Source organism: Brachyistius frenatus, unplaced genomic scaffold (genome assembly GCF_029030835.1).
Source record: "Brachyistius frenatus isolate BFR_SWC_R1_liver_20210118 unplaced genomic scaffold, ASM2903083v1 Contig_46, whole genome shotgun sequence".
Taxonomy (NCBI): Eukaryota; Metazoa; Chordata; class Actinopteri; family Embiotocidae; genus Brachyistius; species Brachyistius frenatus.
In genome coordinates this window covers 527921-550534 of record NW_027210645.1, presented here as the reverse complement: position 1 = coordinate 550534, position 22614 = coordinate 527921, and the positions used below count along the sequence as shown (strand labels likewise).

General features: G+C 41.5%; 1 protein-coding gene across 1 annotated transcript in view; it reads right to left on the bottom strand.

The window, feature by feature from the left end:
* The window catches only part of trappc9 (trafficking protein particle complex subunit 9), a 230786-nt gene that overhangs the window by 49763 nt on the left and 158409 nt on the right, over positions 1-22614 (bottom strand). The window contains exon 21 of the mRNA XM_069703380.1: positions 20752-20842. Within this exon, the coding sequence (XP_069559481.1) occupies positions 20752-20842 (91 nt within the window). The remainder of the gene's footprint in view (positions 1-20751; positions 20843-22614) is intronic.

The window sequence follows — 22614 nt, the reverse complement described above, 5'->3', positions numbered from 1 at the left end:
GTCTGTGTGTGTGTGTGTGTGTGTGTGTGTGTGTGTGTGTGTGTGTGTGTGTGTGTGTGTGTGTGTGTGTGTGTGTGTGTGTGTGTGTGTGTGTGTGTGTGTGTGTGTGTGTGTGTGTGTCTCTCATCTGCTGCACAGAGCTTCATGGCAGCCCGGCTGAGACTCATTGGTCAACCTGTCATCACTGGTTCTGACTCACCGCTTAACCTTTGTGAGCATAAGCCGTTATTTAGTACAACAGTGGCCCCGTGGGGAGGGAGAGACGGATAAATGGATGAGGCAGCAGCGGGCAAACGCCTTCCTCCCTCCAAACACACACACACACACACACACACACACACACACACACACACACACACACACACACACACACACACACACACACACACACACACACACACACACACACACACACACACACACACACACACACACACACACACTTATCCAGTACACTCAGCTACTCAGTTTGGAGACTGATGCATTCAAAGTTACAGATTCAGATTCAGTTTAGAATAAACTAAACTGAGGCTATTAGTCTAGAACAGGTCAACGTTTACAGAGTAATAAGTGAGACATGTTGGGTTGTTCAATATCTAAATGAACACTGTATTATAAACACCATATTTGGCAAAAGTCAAAACTCTCTCACTTGTATGAATATTTCTTCACATATTTGTTAGAAATATTGGTATTTTTAGGAGTACTAGTGGCATGACTCATCACGTTGACCCACACATAACAACAATCAGTACCTCTAAGAGTTCATAGAGGGTTTTTTTTAATTGTTGTGATCAAAATGTTTCATTTTGCAGCAGCTGTTCTCAAAAGCTGTGATGTAATTTTCTAAGTTTTAAGCACAGTCACAGAGCATCTGCTCTGGCTTTAACTTCTTAGGCCTTTTAATTTGTACTATTACAGATATTAAGAAAATGTTAAATAGAAAGTGACAGAAACATGAACAAGTTTGATCACTGCTATTGTTGTGTTTCCTTTTCTAAATCACAGAAAGACATGTCGTACTCTAAATCTACTTGAACACCGTCAGGACTTGATTGATCTTTTGCCAATAAATACATCTCGGTGACACTGCATGACACTACATCTGTCACACTGACTTCTAACTCACTTCACTGCATGTTTACAGGCACAATGGAAAATACTTTTATATTGTAATGTTTAAAAACAGGTTTTCCTTTTCCTGTCATGATCAAAACTGATAAACAGCACGGGACAATCTGCAAGAAAGCTTCTTTACAAACTCACTTCTGCTCCTGCTCATGTCCCCAACGAACGACGTGTGTTCAATACATCATGATGGACTCTGATTTGCTTTCTGTTGTAATATGAAGATAATCGACATTGTTTTTGCCAGTTGCAAGAGACAAACGGTGGTGTTTACGCTGTAAAAAATAGAAACAAATTGGCGTGTCGGTATGGGTCACTCCAAAATCCCCCCATCATTCAATCCGGCGGAACGAAGCTGATGCAGGTACTTCAGCTGGCAGGCGATGAGATACAAGTACATGAGCTCAGAGCGGTGTGAGTTACTGTATTATTTTTTGACCTGGGAAAGCAACCAAAAAGCCTCGAGGGATTTTGGCAGCGGTGCCGGCAGTGTCACTGGATAACTGACTAAAAATCTAAAACAGTCTGAATGGTACGATGTGATTGAGCAGAGCACACAGAAGCCCTGCTGCTGTCTGATCTTCACAATTTTAAGAGACCAGCCACCTGTTACAAGTAGTTGTTGCTTCCTCTTGTAATCGCTGCCGCTGACCGGAAGACTTCTGTATTATGTTTGCAGAATAGGGCAGCTAAGGGGATCCCTGGAGCTAATTACCAGTCGCGCTGTGATTGGCTTTAAATGCCAGGTGGGCAGAACAATGCCAGGTTCAGACAAAAGAAGAGAACAAAAGGCCGTCCCTGTTGGATAAAAGGAGGATGCAAAGTGAATCAGCCACTGAGGACACGGTTACGCTGTGATTGTGTGCTCAGATGATCCTGAAAGAATAATATAATAACTGTATTTATACAGCACTTTTGGAAACAAAGTTACAAAGTGCTTTATATGGAAGAACCAGGATTAACCCCGAGAACCCGATGAACGCAAAGTGCATTCAAATTTATTTCTCTTCTCGGTTGAATAGCGCAGTTAGTATTTATCAGACAGCGATATGAGCTATCCTATCAAACTGCATTGTTGTCACACTCTGTATGAAGCACTGCGTCCATCTCCACCCACCCCGCTACTATTAATAGAATAATTCCCAAGATCCTGATCGCATCATAACGTGCTGCATATCAAAATAAATGTCCAAACTTACCCTTTCTGATGATACCCATTGTGTTTCTCTGTATGTTTTCAGCTAGTCCTCTCTCAGTTTTGAAATCACAGCTGACCTCCGTACTGTCTCCAACATAGGGCTGACATTGCATCCCACTTTGTGTGAAAAAGAAAATAATAATAATGTATTTGTGGGCAACACTACAGCAGAATTATTACCATATATCACATATATATGGCGTATGCCCTGAGTGTGAGTCCCTGGTTTGGGCCCTGGCCACCTGGGTCATTCATTACATTTATTTACCTTCAGGCACTAAGCAACAACAAACATGGTTCAGAAATTGCCAAATTCTAAACAATCTCTTCTACATAACTATAATGAGAGATCTCTACTGAAAATTTTATCAAATTAAATGATGAAAGATCTGGAAAGTCTAAACTGTCCTAAAAAAAAAACAAGACAGCATGAATGGCGAGCCACAACAATGAGCTTAAAAGTGAAGGTAGTGCAATTACACTGAAAATGGCAGAGTTCGAAGGATTAACGCATTTTAGGACTCAGTGTGGTAGGATGAATAAAAGTCTTGTTTAAAACAGATACGTTTTGAGAAGTGATTTAAAAGATGAGGGGCCCTGACTGCAAAAAGCCAGGTCACCTTTAGTCTTGAAGCAGGAGCAGCCAGCAGAGCCCTGCCCAAAGATCTGAGGGTTTACTCAGGCTCAGAGAGGAGAAGCAACTCAGCAATGTATTTGTCCACGATGTGATCAGTAACATCTTGAAATCTATTCTAAAACTCAGTGTTAACCAGTGATGAGAGGCTCAGACTGTGGAACAGCTGCTTTTTGTACCGAGATGTTTTTTTTGTTTGTTTAACCCTGAACACACTGAATCTAACAGGGTTGAAATAAAAGCTCTGATGACCTTCTTCAGATGAGAAAAGACTTGATTTTTGAGATGGCTTGTAAGTGATAAAAACACAATTAAACTGTATTTGAAATTTTTAAATTCAAATGAAAGGTCAGTGTGAGACATTAGACCCTGGGGTTTCTGGAATCCAAGATATTTGAAATGTCAGAGGCTCAAACCTCAGATTGTTCCAACAATAATCACTGTATCTGCTTGAAGTACATTTCACCAGGCTTGAAACTCCAAATTCAAACTATTAGTCAGGACTGAGGATTGCATAATAGAGTGATCAAATAACATAACATACCTGTATATTGCTGCAATACAATGAGGTCGTATTTACCGTGTACACAAGTAGAGTCCATATGAACGACCTCTTCTTGTGGTATTTACGATGTCGGAACTATCGATTTTCTTTAAACCTGGAGTTCACGAGTTGTGACGTGTTTGCTGATGTTTACGAAAATGTCAGAGGCCATGGAAGTTCATTTTTTGTTCAATATTAAGCTAATATATTGTAATTTTAGTCATGTACAGTTTCTCTTCATAATTTAGATAATAGTCTACGTCTGATCTTCCCAATGGCCTCATCTGTTGTATTCCCAACATTACATTACCCGCCCGTTAGCTTGCTAAATTGTTAGCCTCTGTGGCTTCTAGACAACATTCACAAGTTTTTATGACTTAACCACTTGAACACCAAGCACGGCTTCCCATGTTGTAACCTGGAGTTCACGAGTTCTATTTGAACTCAGCGTAAGTGTAAAAAGATTGCATTTCTTTAAAGAGTAATTTAACACCAAATCCACTTCCTTTGCTAACAGATTACATGTAGACTGGCTATAGTCACTTAACTACACTATTTATTATTATTGGTTCCGTTTCACATCCAGAATTTCTTCTGGAAGGCCCCAACAGCTCTGTGACAAATCTATTGTCCATATCATGAAACAATCAACAAAACTGAAAGTAACCCGTGTATAAATAATACATTGGTAGGAATAAATGGCACTGACCATTTCTGCACTGGTAGGACAGTTGTTTAGAGTGTTGATCGTTGTTATAATAGTACAGTATTGTCTACTATATCCTCAGTTCTGTCACGCACACAGTTCAAACAACAATGAACCACTTGGTTTGGCCCTCCATGAAGGAAGAGAAAGAAAAGAAGCTTCAGTTGAGCTAAATAAAGCTGGTAGAGTTACATACGTAACTAAGGTTCTTTGAGTTCTGGGTAACCGTCAGGTGTGTCTGGGGATTGAAACATCTGAAATACAATACAATAAATACGACTTTATTAATCCGACAAGGGGCAACTTGTTTCATAACGGTGGTGTGGGAGTTGGAGCTAAAATAATGAATCAATTTGTCATTTAACATTAAAATAATTCAGCAAATGTTGATCAGATATGACAGTTAACTAAATACGTTTGGGCTTTGTAAATTAGTAAATTTACCAACTGTCTTTGCCTCCATTTTCCAGAGCAAAATATTATCTGTATGACTTGACCATCATGTCTCCAACCACTCCTTAGAGAAGCAGCAGTGGTGGTAACAAAGCTGTCAATATGCAGTTCAACTGTGTCTCCACCATGAGGCTGAAAGGGGGCAGATGCTCCCATGTGTGACCTAAGCAGGGTTTACATATGAGTGCCTCCGATTGATTCATCCAGGCCCACAAACCAATTATTTCTCCGAGCTATGCAAACGTCCAGGGACTTCATTTTAATTACCGCTTCCAGTCAGCGCTGCCTTACATACAGTGCAAGGCCATGCGTACGATCAGTGGCCAGTGTTTCGAGTCAGGTCGGTGTAACACCCCTTTCAGCAGCACGAGCATGCTTTGTTGAGGCCAAATGATGGGTTGGCTTTGTGACTGGTTGTCAGACACCCAGCAAGTAGAGATTCAGGTAAAAATCTGCATTGTCTCTGTTTTTCTTTAAAGACTACTTAACAGGAAGTCTTATCCTTTGGTAATTATCTAAAGCACAAAATAAAGCACAAAGCAGGTTGATGGGATATGATTACTGGCTAAAGATTAATGGATATAAATGGAAAACAAGATACAAATCACAAATACAGGTACAACCACACATCCAAGTAACACTTTGCAATTGGTAAAAAAAAAAAAAAAAGTGAACTAATATCAGCTTTGTGCCCTGCTCCCTGAAAAAAATACCTACGAAAACATGAAAACACGGGAACAGATGGTAACATAACCAGCAGGAGCAATTGAACAGAGCTGGGAGATGCGAGTATGACACCTGTGCTAGTTTTAGTGCACAATAGTCCACAAAAGCTTCAGGTAACACTGCCGCCATTGCAGCCGGCTGAGCAAACCTCCATAAGAACAGAGTTTCAAGACAATAATCACAGCGACAATAGGTGGCCAGTAAACAGATACGTAGGCAGGATCTGAACCTCTCCAGCTTTATTGTTCACACAACTCACTTCTGATTAGAGCTGTCATTTTATATTTGAAATTCAAACATTCATTCGAAAAGTAATGAACATTCGAACTGTAATGACAAGTTCAAATTCAAAATGTATAGTTATATGAATCTATATGCGCAGCAGACCGTTTTAAGTATTTTGCCTTGTCATGCAGAGGGCGCTCTAACAAATCTGCTCAGCCAGTCCTGCTGTCGCCCCTATTCGACCCAATATGATCATAAGTTGTTGATCGGATGAAGGTAAAATGGAGGACACTGGCGAGTAAAACCGAGTAGAGCGGACAATCACGACACCAAAACATCTGAGAAGCAGCGCGTGTAAGTATTTTGAGTTCAACTAGCAAAGATATTGCTGTGCGTCACCACCCAAGTGTGTCAGCGGAGACACCTCAGACCAGCTGAGCAACGCTACGGACACATCCACTTCAGCTTCAGGAAGCTTCAACTTTCACTGGATCGAATTACATGTCATTCGATATTAGTTCAAATGTAATTTTTTGGAAAAAGTGACAGCCCAATGGGCTAGTATTAATTTTATTCTGCAATTAATTTATGTCAAATTGATTTTGAATTGTCTCTAAAACTGCAGGACACTGACTCATTACGTAATTATCTGGATACGTTTTTGTCTCAGATCATGGACCCAATGTGTTTAGATACGTATTGAGGCATCTGAGAGGGACTGATACATATCCAAAGACAATTAATTGAGAGCTACGGACAAAAACATGCAGCATTTGGTTTGAATGAGTCTTGATTTGGTCCGCAAAATCATGGCTAGTCCTAAAGCACCTATTGCAGACAAAGGCCCAATCCCATTTCCCATCCTGTGGCACCAACCCTCGTTTAGCACTACCCTCTACTGGGTAGTGGCTCTTCAGAACAGCGCTAGAAGGTGTTGAACTTAAAATTTTAAATAAAAGAAATGCGACACCAGTGGTTGCGTCGACAGTAGCTGCAGTTCTCCGCAGTTAATTATAAATACGATGAGATAATATGATGAGAATCAGCAATTAATGGTGATAAACAAGACTTCATTCAATCTGTTTGCACCAGAAACAGCTTTATTATTCCAAAGATGAACTTTCCAAAATATTAATGAAAATGGCCTATTTATTTTATGGACCATTTTTTTATGTTATGTTGCTTCGGTTTGCAAAGCATTCATCGACCACTCTGTTTGGAGGGCTAGATCAAAAAGAAATGGGACTCCCTACCCAACACAGGTATGCACAAAACAGAAGGAGAGGGACAAGGAGGGGAAATGGGATTCAGTCTAAAGTAACACAGTACGCTAAAGAGGACTCGTTTAAACCCCAAAAGGTGCTAAATCAAAGCTCATCCTTTCGTGAATCTGGTGACGTGCTCTTGCTGACAGCCATGAAATCTGCTAATGAGTGACAATTAGGCTAATAGCTAATGATAGCAGTCAGCGTCATGTGGACAGGCAACATTCATGACTATCGTTCGGATTGATTAATCGTCTGCCAGCGACGTTTCAACTGATCTCTTGTGCTAGAAAGCTTTTTATCTTATGACGATGCCGGTCCAAGCGAGCGTAATCCATCTGAACTCGGTCATTAAGAGCAGCAACATGAGAGCAGGCGATGGCACTTTTTAAACTCATATTACTTTGCCTGTGTGGGTGGCTTTTTACCAGAGAAAGAAAGGGAGCATTACAGTGCAAATAAAGAGATAGGGGAAAGATAATGTGACAATGTGACAGTGTATTCCTGTCAAGTATTTCCCAAAATACACCCCCTGTGCTTTCCAGGCTCAGTGGGATGCTGCAGTCACGGCTCCTCGTAATATCCTGTCACCCGGTCACGTATCATTTTTTGCACACACAGGGGAATGACAGGGCAACAGTGCGGGCTCAGCAGCTGTGTGTGTGTGTGTGTGTGTGTGTGTGTGTGTGTGTGTGTGTGTGTGTGTGTGTGTGTGTGTGTGTGTGTGTGTGTGTGTGTGTGTGTGTGTGTGTGTGTGTGTGTGTGTGTGTGTGTGTGTGTGTGTGTGTGTGTGTGTGTGTGTGTGTGTGTGTGTGTGTGTGTGTGTGTGTGTGTGTGTGTGTGTGTGTGTGTGTGTGTGTGTGTGTGTGTGTGTGTGTGTGTGTGTGTGTGTGTGTGTGTGTGTGTGTGTGTGTGTGTGTGTGTGTGTGTGTGTGTGTGTGTGTGTGTGTGTGTGTGTGTGTGTGTGTGTGTGTGTGTGTGTGTGTGTGTGTGTGTGTGTGTGTGTGTGTGTGTGTGTGTGTGTGTGTGTGTGTGTGTGTGTGTGTGTGTGTGTGTGTGTGTGTGTGTGTGTGTGTGTGTGTGTGTGTGTGTGTGTGTGTGTGTGTGTGTGTGTGTGTGTGTGTGTGTGTGTGTGTGTGTGTGTGTGTGTGTGTGTGTGTGTGTGTGTGTGTGTGTGTGTGTGTGTGTGTGTGTGTGTGTGTGTGTGTGTGTGTGTGTGTGTGTGTGTGTGTGTGTGTGTGTGTGTGTGTGTGTGTGTGTGAGTGTCAGGGCCAGAAAGCTGTCAGCGGCCGTGAGCAGGATCAGTCCATTGAATGCTAAAAAAGTGTCACCAGACCACAGGGCTGACACGGACCTGTCAGGAGATGCTGTTCCCGTAGATCCCTGAGCCGGCCGACATCTGATGCGGCGCAGTCGAACATGATGGATCACCTGCTTCGCCTTAGCCGCACGGAAAAGATGTATAGCGTGTCAGAAAGGGGTGCAGACTGGCAGTGATGGGACTTCAGAAGCTCTCGGCAACGACACACGAAGCGAGTCTGAGTAATAATGCATCAATTTCATGAACGGATATCAGATTAAATAAACACAACGTCCTGTAGAAGTGCTCAGCTCGCTCTGACATGAAACGTAAACTACTTCATTTATTCTGACGTGCAACCGCAGCGCACTCCTGGGGCACGGCGTAGTCGTGAGAAACCAGGAGTTTATCAACATCTCAATCAGCCACGTCTTTATGTTTCACATGATGGATGGCCAAATGAGGAAAACTTTCCAAACTTCCCTTCCTCGATTTCATTGTGGGAGATATAAACTGATTTCATGGCATCTACAAACTGAGAGAAGCAGTCTCCCAAAAAAACAAACAAACACAGGAGCAGCTCCACTCATGTGGGAAGAGATCTGATTACGAGTCCGTGGCACCAGAGCGTCATTGAGGAGGATCGATAGCGACAGATGATGCGGTGGAGTGACTTCTCCCTCTGAGGGGCCGTGTCACGTCCCGCCATCGTCAAAAAGAATGGCAGCCGCCGCAGATGTCCAAGAAAGATGGCTGGAAGCTGCAGAAAAATGGACTGGCTCCCGCTCTGAGTCTAACATGGGGCAGCGTCACCGAGGATCAGGTCAAAGGTCGGGTATATCTGTATCACAGTTAGAGCTAAAAGGTTTCTCAGTGTACAACAAGAAATGTATCAGGATTGGAGCCTTAAAGAGCAACTGAGCCCTGGTACAGCTGTCCTGGTTGGTGAACCAAAGTGTTCAGTATATAGCCATAGTTTTGGGGTGACGCTGTAGCAGTTGCAGTGGCAGGAAGTAATGCACAGATGAAGTGGTTGAAGGTTAGTGACATTAATAGCCTTAGTAGCTGCAAAACTGAAACTCCACACAGCTCATTATATTTAATAATGCCTATAGTGTTTGTTTGTTGCCAACAGATGCTATATAAATATACCGATCCCAATACAGTGTGACAATGCTTTGCACACATAATATTTAAAGCTACCACTGTCAAACTGGAGGCCTGAAGGTTTGGTTGCACCAGAGCCGGTTGTGTCACGGCCACCGGAGAGGATCGCCGCCATTATAGAAAATGCTGGCGATTCCACCAGACGCACTGCAGAGCATTTTTTTTAGAAGATTCCTAGAAGCAAGCTGTCTGCTAAAAATATGCTTCGAGCCTATTTTTGGTGGGAGCCACCTCATGATGCAGGAAGTCACACAGAGGAACAGCAAAATAAAACACCTTGCGCAGACCCATGAGCTTCATATCACATCACTACATTAATGTCTTTAAAGTAGGAGAAATGTGTTCTCCTCGTGCTAACGGGCATCCTGTCAGTCCATCCCAGACAGACAGAAACGCTCACATTCACACCAATATACAATCACCAATTGACCAAACATGCAAGTCTTTGGAAGGCGGAAGGAGAACGTGTAAACTCCACAGAAAAAAAGCTCGGCTGAGGTTCAAACCCAGAACCGTCTTGCTGTAAGGAGACAGTGTGAACCACTGCAGCACCGTGTTAACAGGCACCGTATGAGAAACATAGCTCCTAAATAATCATGAGGAGAAATGTACTTAACAACTACAACACAGCTAACTGTATCAACTTTAACTGCCGGCTACAGAACAACAAAGTAAGAGCTACTGACAATAGATACAATTGAAATTGACAAAACAGAAACCATTTAACAACATGGCCTCCTAAACAATGAAAGAAACACAAAAAGGAAGGGACCAAATCAGCAAGTCAACAAAATGTTTGAAACTCTCCTGGTGGGAAACGAAACAAAAATAACCTCGCAGACGTGAATGTGAAAGACCTCCCTCCAATTGTTACTGTTCAAAATTGTTTTCGGCTCCTGTGTCATTGTGGGATGTCTTAAATTCACTGAGAAGGTAACAAGTGTAGACAGGTCTAATCAGGTCTAATGTAATGCAAAGCCTTCCTACATCTGCCTCTGAACTTCACCGACAAACTTAATGTTTCTGGGATCTGCGAGCTCACACGGATCAAAATGTGGACAAAAACACGTCATGGCCACGTCCTGATCTGTTTTGGACTGAAGGTGCTGACCCAACTGTAAAAACACAGCAAAGCATATTTCTCTTCCCCCCAGCATGTGAAACAGCTGTGTCACAACACTCCCTCTTCTAGCAGTGCTTGAAATAGTGTGCGACAGTCTCACAATGAAAGCAGAGGCTGGACTTGGTTGCATTTGGAAATGTCAGGTAATCTGTCTTTCAGGGATGAAAAGGCAGCCGGTGGGGATACGCTTGTTTCCTCTGAAGAAATCAATAACGGAGGTGGTTTTATTTGATAGAAAGCAAGGAGGCAGAAATGGGTTTAAGCTGAGAATACATTTAGGAAATGGTGGAGAAAAAAGCCCGCATGAACAAGGTAACTAAATGGGTCTGAAGCCAAACTGTAAAACTCTGGACAGACAAAAACAAAATTAGACAAATTAGAAGTTCTTTTAAAATTACAGTATTTAAAAAAAAATCCACGACGCCGGTCTAAAAGGAGAATAACTTTAATATGTGCCTTTACTGTAACTGCATCTACTTCTTTTCACCCAAGTTTCCTCCCTGTTCCTCCATCTCCCACCCCTCCACTCTAAATGAATGGGTGAGCGTGTAGTGTGCTATCTGCGGCGGGCCGGAGGAGTTTTGATTTATTTCCACGGCTCACCCAAACTGACGCACTGACAGCCCGGATTGTTCTGTAGCCATGATAAATGCCCCATAAACAGACGCTCCAAGCCTGTTAAATGTGCTAACTGGAGATCCGCACGGGGCCAAAGAGAGAGAGAAGAGAGAGAGGGAAAAAAATAAGGCGAGATAGGCAATCAGAGAGTGGGCCGCTGCTCTCTTTGCTCTCATTTCCACATTAAAGCTAGCGGGGTGATGGGATAAGACTGGTGATTCCAGCCAAAGTAGAACAAATGATCCTTTCATGCCGGCTCCCCCTAATGTGGTCAAAATGCCTTTTAACAATGCTTTGTTAAACAGTCTTGTGTTATGGTAATCTTACATGGCACAATGCATCGCCACTCATAATGGGTCAATTAACTGGTTGAGAAACAAATTGTTATTTCCTGTCCGATCGTCTACTTCCACAATCATGTTAAGACCACCTCATGATTACGCACTTATCACGAGTGCGACTATCTTCGTCTCCATCCACATGACCGCCTGACTCAGCACCGCCTCGATAAATCACCCACGCCGGCCGGGCCCCTGCAGACGGAGCGAGCCTGCTGAGAGGTGCGAGTCGTCCTCCTATCTCGCTCCGGTTTCAATAGGGACCTTTTTCAGACGTCTGACTGACAAGAGCTGAAAAACACGCAGATAAATCAGCCTCTGCCCACCCCAGCGCTCCCTCTTGGCGCCCATCAGTCAGCCGAATGGGCCACACCCGCTGCAAGTCCAAGCCTTTATCTGCGCTCCGATAGCCGGGAGGTGAGGTGGGGCGCAGGGCGGTGATACAAGCCTTTAGGTTTAAGAAATCGAGAAGTAATGAGAGAATATTGCAAAATACAGATTAAATATCATTTACACTGAAACTTTTCGGTTGATAAGACTGTTTTCACCTGAGCTGGTTTCATTAGGCTTCAACTAAACTACCACGAACACATTACCTGAAATGTGGCATTTACTCCCAAGTCCCAACAGAGGAGTTTCTCTGCTTCCAATTGGACAAAATCCCTGAAGCCTGTCACCAGACAAGAGCACTGACACCTCCATACTTCGTAGGTCTTAGTCAGCCAACTTGGATTTTAATTGGACTGCTCTTTACCAACGGTGCACTGGTAAGTACACTAGCCACAATAAAGCGGTAATGTGGCATTATGCTAGAAGTGGCTAATGCAGCCTCGAGAGACAAAAGGCCCGATACAACCTCCTTCACATAAACAGGAAGTGTCATGGTTTTGGTTGGTATAACTTGGTCTTCCCGTGTCACTCCCTCCAGCCACCACAGGTTCCCTGTCCCTGTTTCTAATCGTCGCCTGTGTGCCACGCCAACCTCACCTGCTCCCAGTTTTCTAGTCTGCCCCACCTGCAGTCACCTGCCAATCACAGGCTCAGTGTGTCTCCTCCAGTCACTCCCAGTGATCAGATGATCAAAGTCAACTACATCACATAAAGTCTGTAAATATAGTTATTGTTTGTTGAGGTAGTTCTGATTATTGCTTCCCCAGAGTTTGAAATTTTGTCTGCTTTTACCCCACAGTGACTTGGGACTCTTGTTTTATGCATTTGGGTCCAATTCCTGTTGAACTGTGAACGGCATTACTCCCAAAACCCTGAAAACAGACTGATGTCCAAAAGTGTTGCCGTTACCCTTTAATCTGGTAATTAAATGAATAATGAGTAGAGATAATTACAAATATTGGCTACAGCACATAACAGGTTGATTTAAAAAAAAAAATTTTTTATCTCCATATCACAACAGCATGTTAAAAGCAAACACGTGTATATTCTGTTAATTGTGTCCCATTATCTAAACCTGCAGTTCACTCTGCACAGGTCAGCAGTGAATCACAGGGCATACAAGTTGTCATGACCTAAGCATATGTAAAATAAAACCTGGGTGTGCACAGGAGCCGCTGGATGTGTTTGATTTTCTCGGAGCACGCTGGCTGACCGGGCTGATCTCCCGCACGGTAAGACGGGCTTTAGGAAGGCTTACCGCCATCTCCCAGAGGCCCTATCACTGCTGGGCACATAAGCGCGCAGGAGCCCTGAATTTACGTGCGCACAGATGTGACATATTACTGGCTACAGGTGCATTCAGAACACTTCTCTTTCGCTCAAGCTGTGCATGCATTCGTTCCCAACCTCTCTCTCAGGTCAGCGCTTCTAATCATCATCACCACCAACAGGACCCGAGCGTTGGGAGACAGTCCGGCCCGTTTGGCAGCGCCATTTGTCAAACCTGAAGCACTCATGGCAATTGAGCACCTGACAAAAGCTTAAAGGCATATTATTCCATGAGGCGTCCCTGTGTGTGTTGAAAAGCCACCGCCTGTGACTGCTCCAAATGTCCATCTGTGACTGTGCGTGTGCGTGTGTGTGTGTGTGTGTGTGTGTGTGTGTGTGTGTGTGTGTGTGTGTGTGTGCGAGTCACTTCAGAAGCGCTGCCTTGATAAATGATCTCTCCACCTGTTTTACAGCAAAGGCCCCCCACCTTTATCTTTCCATCTCTCTCTCAGGCTAAACATTTGTCTTTCCATTCATGGGTGAATTTGTATTCCATTGAGATGGTGGCAGACTGAGGGTGAGAGGAGGAGGAGGTTGAGCGGGGTGGGAGGGGGGGTGTAGGGGTGATGGGGTTTGAGGGGGAGTGTCGGGAATGGGTGCAAAGTCCGCATTCAGGCTCCCTGTTTTCCATCTCGCTGTTTGGTTTCGGCGCTCAACAGGCAGACGATACTGGAAATCAAAGCCGGGCTCCACAGCGGCTCAAACGCAGCTTTAAATAAATGCAGTTCATTATTGATAGTGCTTTTTTAATTGTTCACTTAATATTATTATTCACAAATATTAGCAAAGCATTTGTCTGTAAAGCTGATAAATAAATGTAAATATCGCACATATTTATTACTTTTCGTGCCTTTTTTACAATAAAAATTACATAATTATTATTATTATTTTTTTTAAGCTGTTTACTTAATGCTTCATATGTTCCAGTATATTACAGTGGGACTTTAAGTACAAAATCAGTTACTATATTTCATTTGCAATATGTTTTCTGCTACAAGAACCCAACTCACCCCATTTAATCTTCATTTTATTAAATGTCGGGGCACTTCCTATCTGATACAGACCTCGTGCTCTCTTTACGCACAGTATCATAACCTGCCATGACGGTGTCACGCCCTCAGAGGGCTCCGTCTTGATTGGCCGAGCGACTGTTTATTTAGCAACACTCCATGAAGTTGACACAGCGACTCCTATCACAAGGTGCACCACTTTGCCTTTAATCAAATTGACAGCTGAGCAGCTCTAATCAATGGTGCTATTTACATAATGCCAGGCTGCAAAAAAAAAAAAACATCAGCAAATGGTACCACCTGTTCTGGTGTTAGAAGGGAAGAAGAAACCTTCCAGTGACAGGGTTGTGCTGGCAGGGATGAGTGAAATTGGAGAAATGTCCCTTTAAAGCAAACCTGAACATACTAAATATTGACTTTATATTTACAGTAAATATGAACTGTATACTATGTTCAGGGTTTTGACTGTTAATAGCAGCTTTAAGTGGAAGGAAAAGGATGAAACCTGCTGTTTAGGTGTCAAACATGAGCACTACATACTTTGGTGGGAATGTAAATGAGTGCAATACATTTTTGTTGGTTTACAAGAAAACCCCACAGGGTACAGTTAATTAATGTGGTTGTAAAATGTTCTAATTCACTGGTCCTTAACTGGTCTGGCTTCAGGACATACATTTTTCACAAATCAAATTCTTGAAATTTTTGAGCCGTTCACATTTATTTCACAGAAAATTAGTAAAGTGATACACAAAGCTTTCACTCTTAAAGATAAACAAAATTATGACAATGCTAAAAACCGAATGAAATGCAAAGGGAGATTCAGCTTGAATTACAGGAACATCTGCTTTTTAAACTGGTAATGCTCATAACATTTTAAGAATCTAAATTCAACTGCAAGAAATATTCAATAAAAAGGACTTATCTTGAATTAAATGAAAACGAACTTATCTTGAGTTAAATAAAAAGCCAGACTTATATAATCTTAACTATTTTCAAATGCTCAAATGAGAGTTAACTACTGATGTGAAGATGTAAGTTTAGATTGTGTTATTGCCATGACAGGAAACGGCGACTGAACTCAGGTTGCATCATGGGAAATTTGTGTCCCTCAAAATAAAAGCACAGCATCATAATTTCTGTAGACGTCGTAACAGATTTTTACCGAACTACTTTTTTTCTACACCAACCCACCAGTTGAGAACCGTTGGTCTGATGTAGGTCTTGATGAAATCAACAAAGCTATTCTCTGCAGTACTCTCAGATTTTAGACCTGACTATCAGTTATTTTGAGTCAAAAAGGCCTTCTTGTCAACTTTGGTAAAACCAAATTCACCTTGCTGTCTTATTTCAACAATGTACTGTTGGCTTTAGACTGTATTAGAAAAAAAAACGTGGTTTGAATGAAGCAAAGTAAAATATTTCATGTGCTAAATCAGAGCAGATATCTACATCACAATATGGAACGTTCCACCCTTCAGCCCACCATCAAACTTCCTGCCTCCGAGTTCTCCAATTTTAAGGATGACAAGTACCTCTTATAGTTTTTGAAAGTGCAATGAAATTTTGTCACAGATAATTAAACCAGCCAGCCAGCAGCCTTCTGTAAAACAATATGTGAGAATCCACAGGGCTGCTCTGCTGACATTTAAGCTGTTTGTAAAACTGTCTCCTCTTTTCAGCAGCGCTCTGAAAAATCCTCAGCCAACGTGTCCAGGTTAGTGGACTTGTTCTCCTCGATCTGTGACAGTATGACGGACTGCTGGAGCTGAAAATTAAATGCACAGATCACTCCAATTTCATCAATGCCAACTGCTGTAGTTTCAGGCACAACCAATCATTACTTACAAGGTTTTTCCTGGTCTATAAAACCTGTCCATAAATTCATTATGCAGTAAATATGCCCAGTACAGTGAAGTCACAGTAGTATATTAATGTAATTTGCAACCTCTCCAAAAAAAAGTAAATAAAAACAGCAGACTTTGTGAAGAATTGGAGCTTCTGTGAAATCAAACAAACACAGGCAGAAAAGAATGTCCAAGCTGTCCACAAATTTAAGGCAGAAAAAAGACTAGGAGATATGCTCGTTAGACAGCAGAAAGAAATTACAGCCTTCTCATGTTTGTGTTTATGCTAATGTTTTTCTTTATAAAAAAAAAAGGCTTACCACATAAACATAAAAGTAATCCGCTTTAATTTCTTGCCCACTCAGTGAATTACCAGCATTTCTCTGAACCCTTAAAAAAGGAAATTCAGCAGAAGCAACAGAATGTGTCACTAATTAAACAAAAATTTAAAAACACAAAAAACAAATATATATCTTGCATTCTTCATTTGTAATTATGGAGTGAATATCATCACGTGATCTCACTTTATTGCAGCTCTGCTGGTTCGGGCCCAGAGGTAGAATCATTTACTAATGGCCCCTCTTTGTTCCCCATTCAATAATAATAATGAGCTTGTAAACAAACACAAAGCCATAAAAGAGATTCGGGCACTTTCCATATTCTCCATTTATTGGAACCTGGGTGATCAAATATTCATGTGTTTCTATGGAAGCAAATCACAAAGATGCATCATGTTTCTAATGACACACAATTGGCCAAGCTCAGGCTCTTTCCTTGTGACTGCAGCCGGAGGAACGGCAGCAATGAATAAAAAACAGTCACACTGGTTCTTTTAAAATATTTTGTTGCTCTATATTATTTTACGGTAGTGTTACTCTGAGTTTGACAACCAAAAATTTCTACTTTCTTTTTATTTCGGTCCCTTAGATTGTTATTTTTACTGTTTTCTGTTCATAAATTTCCTTTTCCCAATGCCTTTCATGCTATTAAAACTAACAACTTGCACTGAATCTCATTGAAATTAGAAGAATTTGGGCGATGCAACAGCCGAGTGGTCAAGACTCATACCACATGGGCGCAAATGCCGTCAGCAGTGAGTCTCCAATTGGATTTCCAGCCAACCAGATCTGACTGCATATCATTTGTCTGCTCTATTTCCCTCCTCCCCCAAATAAAATAATTAGAGCTGGCTCAGATGTCCCTGAACTATCCCTTAGTTATGGTCTTGTTTGCTCTCCATACATTTGTATACCACTGTTGCATGCTACATTTCCTTGACGTTGACAGTTTAATGGGGTTAAAAAGACTGATTGATCTAATAGAGGCAAAACTGTCCAAAAAAATAATACTCAAGAAATTACAGGACATCCCTCTGTACAGAAAACATAAAGAGATACCGCCAAAGATGACATGTTTTAAGCCACACTCATCATCTCGCTTCCACGTCGGGCTTCTTGGATCGCTAGTTGAAGAGGACGCTCTGTGTTCAAGCCCTCTGATCGAGAGCAGAACTGGAAGTGATTACAATTATGGAGAAAAGCAGGAAAGTTGGAAGAACAGAATGATGGTTGTCAAGAGGTTCGATGGCAGCTGGATGTTGAGTGTCAAGCGGTCCTGAAGGACTTCCTCGATTAGCTAAGGAACCGTCAACAGAGTTTACAAATCCACTCAGAAAGGCGGTATGTACGCGACACTCCATACCGGACTCACAGTTCTGCATACAAATGTTCTCTGGCAGCAGCATGTGCTCGCTGGGACACGTCTTTACACTTTCAAGCCAAGTGTGATTTTAAGATGAACACACAAAGTGAGGCAGCGCAAATCCATAATTCATCTCTGTGCAGTCCTGCATACATATTCCTGCCATGTCACCCAGTTCATAGTCACGCACACAAACACAAACACACAACACAAACACACAACACAAACACTGCTCAAATGTTCGAAAACATTGTGAAAGAACTGAAATTTTTCTCCTGGATTGGAAAGTGCTGTGGAAAAGAAGTGTTGCTGCTACCATGTACGGCACTGGGAAGGTCACGATCGCCCGGCAGACTTGGGATCCTTCAGAGGTTCATTATCGACGGATAACCCCATTTAAGTTTGCCAATAATGTTCTTAATGTTTTTTTAGTGTTTGACATGAAATTTTTATTTTTAATTTACTCATTTAGAAACACAAAACGATTTGATTTCCGAATAGCGCGAATCTCGTGCTACCTTTTCACATCAGCTGTATGATCATCAATAACGAATTTCACATCTGCTTTTCATTTCTGATAGACAAGGACATAACATTTGTTAAAGAGATCGCTTTCTGCAATCACTTCAAGAAAAGTAAAACTTTTTCAGTATCCAACAGATGCTAAATAAAGGCACACGAGCATCTTTAACTATAAAATCTGAAGTTTTAGAGTGATATACTGATGAGACTGAAACTGCACTGACGTGGCAGCACCTGTTCAGTGCTCAGGACAAATCAGAGAAATTCAGTTTTATGCCTCCTGATAGCAGCAGCTATAGCTGGAGGCATAATGTGTTCAGCTTGTTCAAATGTACGTAACATCTCATTCTCGTTAACGCAGAATCTCAAGGACGCCTTAAAGGAATTCCTTCAAGTTTGGCAAAAATGTTCATTTGGACTCAAGAATGAATGGATAAGATTTTGTTGGTCAAAGGTCAAGGTTACAGGGACCTTACAACCTCCCATTCTCATGAATGCAAAATCTCAAGAATGCCTTAAGGGACTTTCTTCAATTTTGTCAAACACCTTAACTTGGACTCAAAAGGGGACTGAACTGGGTGGTCAAAGGTCATTGCGATCTCATGTACACCCCATTCTTTTGAACACAACGCCACGACTGAGGAACAGCTTTTAGTCAGATACTGAATTGATGACACAAATCTTAGGTGTCCATCTTGATCATCTGTACTATCTTGTTAAAGACACATGCGAACCATTAACATCTGAGAATCTGCAGTTCTTTTGTAGCAACATCCATAATTGAAGCATCATCTACTGTCACAGCTACAACTTTGTGTTCTACCAGAATCAGATTTGTTGTCAAAGTTACTGCAAATTCTTGACTAATTGAATAAAAGAAGTCTGGACAGAGATGGATGTCAACATGACTGGTAGAACTGTGATAGTAATTCTAGTTTACTTAATGGAAGCACTTATAACATGAAGTCAAACCTCCTAGATGAGTTCAAATAGAGAAACATGATCAAAATGAGGATGATCAACCTCAGATATAATTATCATGAGGTCTATAGCTTCTGCTTTCCAATGAAAAATGTAAAAACGATCTTACTATTAAAGCTGCTTACGTTCTACATAAGAGGCGGCTGGAGTAATAGTAGCATTGCTGACTAAATTCTGAAAGGCAGATTAAAAACTTTACCACCATACGGACACAATCCTTGGCAAGACAAAGTGCAAAAACTTAAGACAAAGCAAAAAGCTTTAGGCCATAAACATCACGTCAATTAAACACAGCTACAATCAGAATTTTTGACAAGCAAGTTCCATTCATCTCCAGTAGCTCTGTTAGGCTTTACACCAACAACGGCATTAAAAGCATCCAATTGAACTAACGATTTTAGACACAGGGGAAATGGTTGAACTACACCCGTAATTGAGCTTGTGATAGTCTTGGCAACTCCGATAAAGGCATCCTAATGGGCTGAGGCAAATTATCTTGCTCATAATCACTAAGCCTCGCAAAGGCCCAAGTCTGAACTGCATAACTACCTTTGCATTAATGAAAACACGAGGAAATAACAAGCACTGCAAACGTCTGCACTCAGATTGCATACATCGTGTAAAATATCAGTGTAAAGGTGAGTGTATCTCAAACATCTTCACAAAAGCATTATTCATAGGGAAGATATTTCACTGACGGATGTGCATGTCAAATGGCAGAATATCTGGAGAAGAGAATCCAGTTAAGTATTTGCTCTTGATCCCCCCTCTATTTCCGTCTCAACAGATTCTTACATTTCCATGCTTGATCTGCTGCGTCGCTTCATTTCGCAGATTGCTTTCTCTTTGCGAAAGCAGGACAGCCCCAGCTGACTAATAAAAATGCTGGCAGAGCCCAAAGAGAGGCCAGAAATCTCAGAAAACAAACACCCGCAGTAAATCAAAAGTGATTTCAGAGGATGATCACAGATGGTGCGACCAAAGAGTGCTCCTACAAATTCTGTGCGTCCCCAGTGATTCACACATTTCCCAAGCTGCTGTCTGCACTTCTCCAAAATAGCCTGTATCCTATTATAAATGCAAATAAAAAACATGGCTTGAGACCAGTTCTGGAGGTTTATGCACTAACTGACAGGTGAAGAAATAGCCATGTCACCACCTAGATAACTGTGATTGGCAGGCAAACATATTCATAGAAAACATAAGGGGAGATGTAATTTCAACAAAAACATGGGTGTTAAAATAACATCCATACAGAACTAAAGTAACAGTATGATAATAACTTTAGCTCTCAAGTCATCACAGTACACAGATCAAATATGACATGTTGCACATTTTCTCAGATTGTTTGAGTTCACAAACGTTCAATCATGGTTGTAGTGCAAGTGTGTGATCACAACTCTTTGCACAAATCTTGCACGCAGATTATTGCAGGCAAACACACACACACACACACACACACACACACACACACACACACACACACACACACACACACACACACACACACACACACACACACACACACACACACACACAAGGGACTCACCCCACTGTAGAGGAGCGAGCTGCAGGTGCTCCAGGACCAGCTGGTTGAGGACTCCCTCCACACTGGCCTCTCCATGGCGCCGCAGAGACGGGTGGGTGCGGTCAAGGACAACAGCATGGAGAGCTTTGGTGCATTTCAAGAGTTACTCAACAATGAAACCTCTGCTCTACATCTATACATGTCAAGTATTTAACACTGCAATACTAGTAAATACATTAAAAATACATCATAATGTAGATATGGCAGGGTAAAAGTGTAACACACATAGGAGAATGCTAGCGAGAGACATGAAGGGCGCAGGAAAATATCAAAGGTAGAAAGATATATAATACATAATAAGAATAACATTTGTGTATATAGCACTTTTCAAAAACACAACTAACTACAAAGTATTTTACAATAGAATTTCAGTTTTGAAGTTGAGTTTTAAATTAGCTGTAAACCGGAGAGATGTATTTGTGGATTCCAGGAAGTTGCAACAGTTCAGGTGGAAATTTAGCTAAAGCAGTGTATCGTCTGCATAAAAGTGGAGAAAAATATAGAGTTCATGTACAAGAGAACTAGTATTCCTGTAGGCTGCTGGGCTCATTCACAGATACCAATCGACAGGTGATTAAGGTCTGAATATCATTTTCCATTTTTTTTTTTTAAATAAAATCTAATTTGGGCGGCACCATAGATTTCATGTATTCTATGTATTTGCAGTAAGAGATGAAACCAAGACTCCTACAATGAGAGATTATAGAATTAGATGGCGTAAAGAGGTTGTAGACATGTTATTTGTTGGGGTATGATTAATGTTAAATTCAAAAACATCTCATGAATGTTGTAAAGGCATTTTTTTTGTGGGGATTCAGCTTTCTGAAAATGGTTCGCAGGTTCCCATTGTTGCAAAAACAATGTGTTATCTGCGTAAAAGTGGAAGATGATCATTGTTTGTGTATATGTGCAAGGTGACAGCATGTAAATGAAAATATGAATGGATCAAGCGCCGCGACTTAAACACAAAAACAAGACGAGCGGAGTCCAGTACTCATGTTTTTGGAAAAAAAGCTTTTTGACAAATTCAGACGCAGTGAAGTCAGAGCTACGGCTACCAGTCATCATTTTCTTTGATAAGTGTTTTCCTTTAAGTCCCTACTCCTGCCACTTCAACTCCTTTTAACGTCTACACAAATGATAACCTTTTAGTGCTCCAACAGACATTTTCAACTGATGGTCAACATTCTCACAACACTTGGACTCAATTGTGTGCTTTGTTTCTGTGTTCTTACTTCCTTTCCAAGTGATAACATTGTACTGCTTTACTTTTTTCAGCGGTTCATAAACCTTCAGCCTGCTTCTATCTATCCTTAAACTGCAGAGCCGACTGTGGGGGAATGAGCTATTTAACCCACAACCTCTGAGATTGTCAAGAATGACAAGACCCTTTTCAAAAGACTGTTTTTTGATAATTAGTTTTGCTGTACAACACTATTAGTGAGTCTATACTCTAGTCACCACGTGCACTTTGTGTCCCTGACAGTCTGTGAGGGTATATGAGGATGTGCATTTACAGAATTGTATGTATAATTTCAGTTGAGCTAAAAAAAACTTTAGTTTGAATTATATTCGGAAAGAAATCCAGTCAATCACTGAGCATCAGCTGCAAGGAAACACATTTAAGTCTGCTACTTGCATCTCAGTACACGGCCGCTTCTATCCTGAGTTTATTTATAGAACAGAGCTGCTAACACTCTGCCACATGATTTAAGAGCCAAATTTACTTTGTGTGAAAGAGAGAGACATTGTTCAGGATGTGAGAGCTGTTTATGGAGTACACTGTTTCCCATACAAAGACTTTACTTATAAGGTAGATTAGGG